A 1,359-nucleotide genomic window follows, 5' to 3' on the forward strand; every position below is an offset into this window, starting at 1 on the left:
TTCAAAAATATATGTAAATATATATTCAGAAATATATGTTGCGGGCAAAATTCGCAAATGGGCAATGTCGAATTGCCCGAGTTGACTGCTGTACAATGTCAGCATTGCCCACATGCGAACTTTGTCCGTAACATAATACAATATATCTAAACATGAATCTAAATATAAAATAAATAGATTATCATTCATTTGACATATTCCTAGAGTTTTCTATAACAAAAATTAATGTAATTATTGCATTATATATGCTAATAAAAATACTTTTAGACCAACAAATTTTACAGCTGATTTGCCTGGGAATAAAACATAATAAAGTTTTCAATGAATATGATCACCAAGTTAAGAAAGAAAAAGAAAATTTACATTATATAATATTTGATTTTAGACATATTAAAGGTCATTATATTTGATTCCCCACACATATTGAAACTAATCCGTATTAATTCTCTATAATAAATATAAATGTAAATAAAAAATTTTAATATTTAAAATTTAAGACAGATTTTAAAAAAAATTTCAATAATATTTCTAAATTAATTTTAATTAACGTTAGACGTTCTATTGTGACAATAAAAATTCATACCTGATAAGGCGTAAATGGATTTCTATGATGTTGTTTAAAATTTCATTAAAATTGTTACATAAAGTCAAATCAATTAATCGGTATCTAAAGTTTTCTAACTGGCCACAAATATGAAGTACCATTATAATTAGAAAGACATCTACAGACATATAAATTGTAGATGCCAACAACATTGTTACAGTTTGAATGAAAAATATTAATTCAAATTGCGGACTTTTATCTGTATCGTAGAAATGATACATCTTCAACGGTAACGGTTTGCTCACATTCGTGAGATTCGCTACGTACACTACTGAAATGCCAAAACAAGGTAAGATGATCGATGTGAGAAACGCTATTATCACACAAACGTATCCAATTATCGTAATTAATCGTGCTGTTTGTGCTTGTTTTATCATCACATTTCTTTCTCTATTTTGCTTGAATGCTATCCAATCATCCGCCATCATGTTTACAATTGACAAGACAACTTAAAAAAATAAATAACTTTAAATAAGACATAAACATTACTAAAGATGCTAAAATAGTGAATTATTCAGATATAAGTTGCTATTTTTCGGAAAAAATTTATCATGCATGAATATATATGTACTAAAACCTTTTACGCCTCACAACTCTCTCTTTTGTCTTAAATTATATTATATTTTTCTATAAAACTTATATTTTCCAAATTATTCAGAACCGATCTTTTTTCCCCATCCAGTATATATGTAATTATATACGAAATATGTATCCATGTATGTTACATATCCTTTTTTCTTTTATAAAATTACTAT

The 1,359-nt window shown here is 26.3% G+C and overlaps 1 protein-coding gene across 1 annotated transcript in view; it reads right to left on the minus strand.

Moving 5' to 3' along the window:
* Nucleotides 1-558: 558 nt before the first annotated feature.
* The window catches only part of LOC108755617, a 1,870-nt gene continuing 1,069 nt past the window's right edge, over nucleotides 559-1,359 (minus strand). The window contains exon 3 of the mRNA XM_018498733.1: nucleotides 559-1,052. Coding sequence (XP_018354235.1) covers nucleotides 559-1,052 — 494 coding nt within the window. The remainder of the gene's footprint in view (nucleotides 1,053-1,359) is intronic.

Source organism: Trachymyrmex septentrionalis, unplaced genomic scaffold, assembly GCF_001594115.1.
Source record: "Trachymyrmex septentrionalis isolate Tsep2-gDNA-1 unplaced genomic scaffold, Tsep1.0 scaffold9, whole genome shotgun sequence".
Taxonomy (NCBI): domain Eukaryota; kingdom Metazoa; phylum Arthropoda; class Insecta; order Hymenoptera; family Formicidae; genus Trachymyrmex; species Trachymyrmex septentrionalis.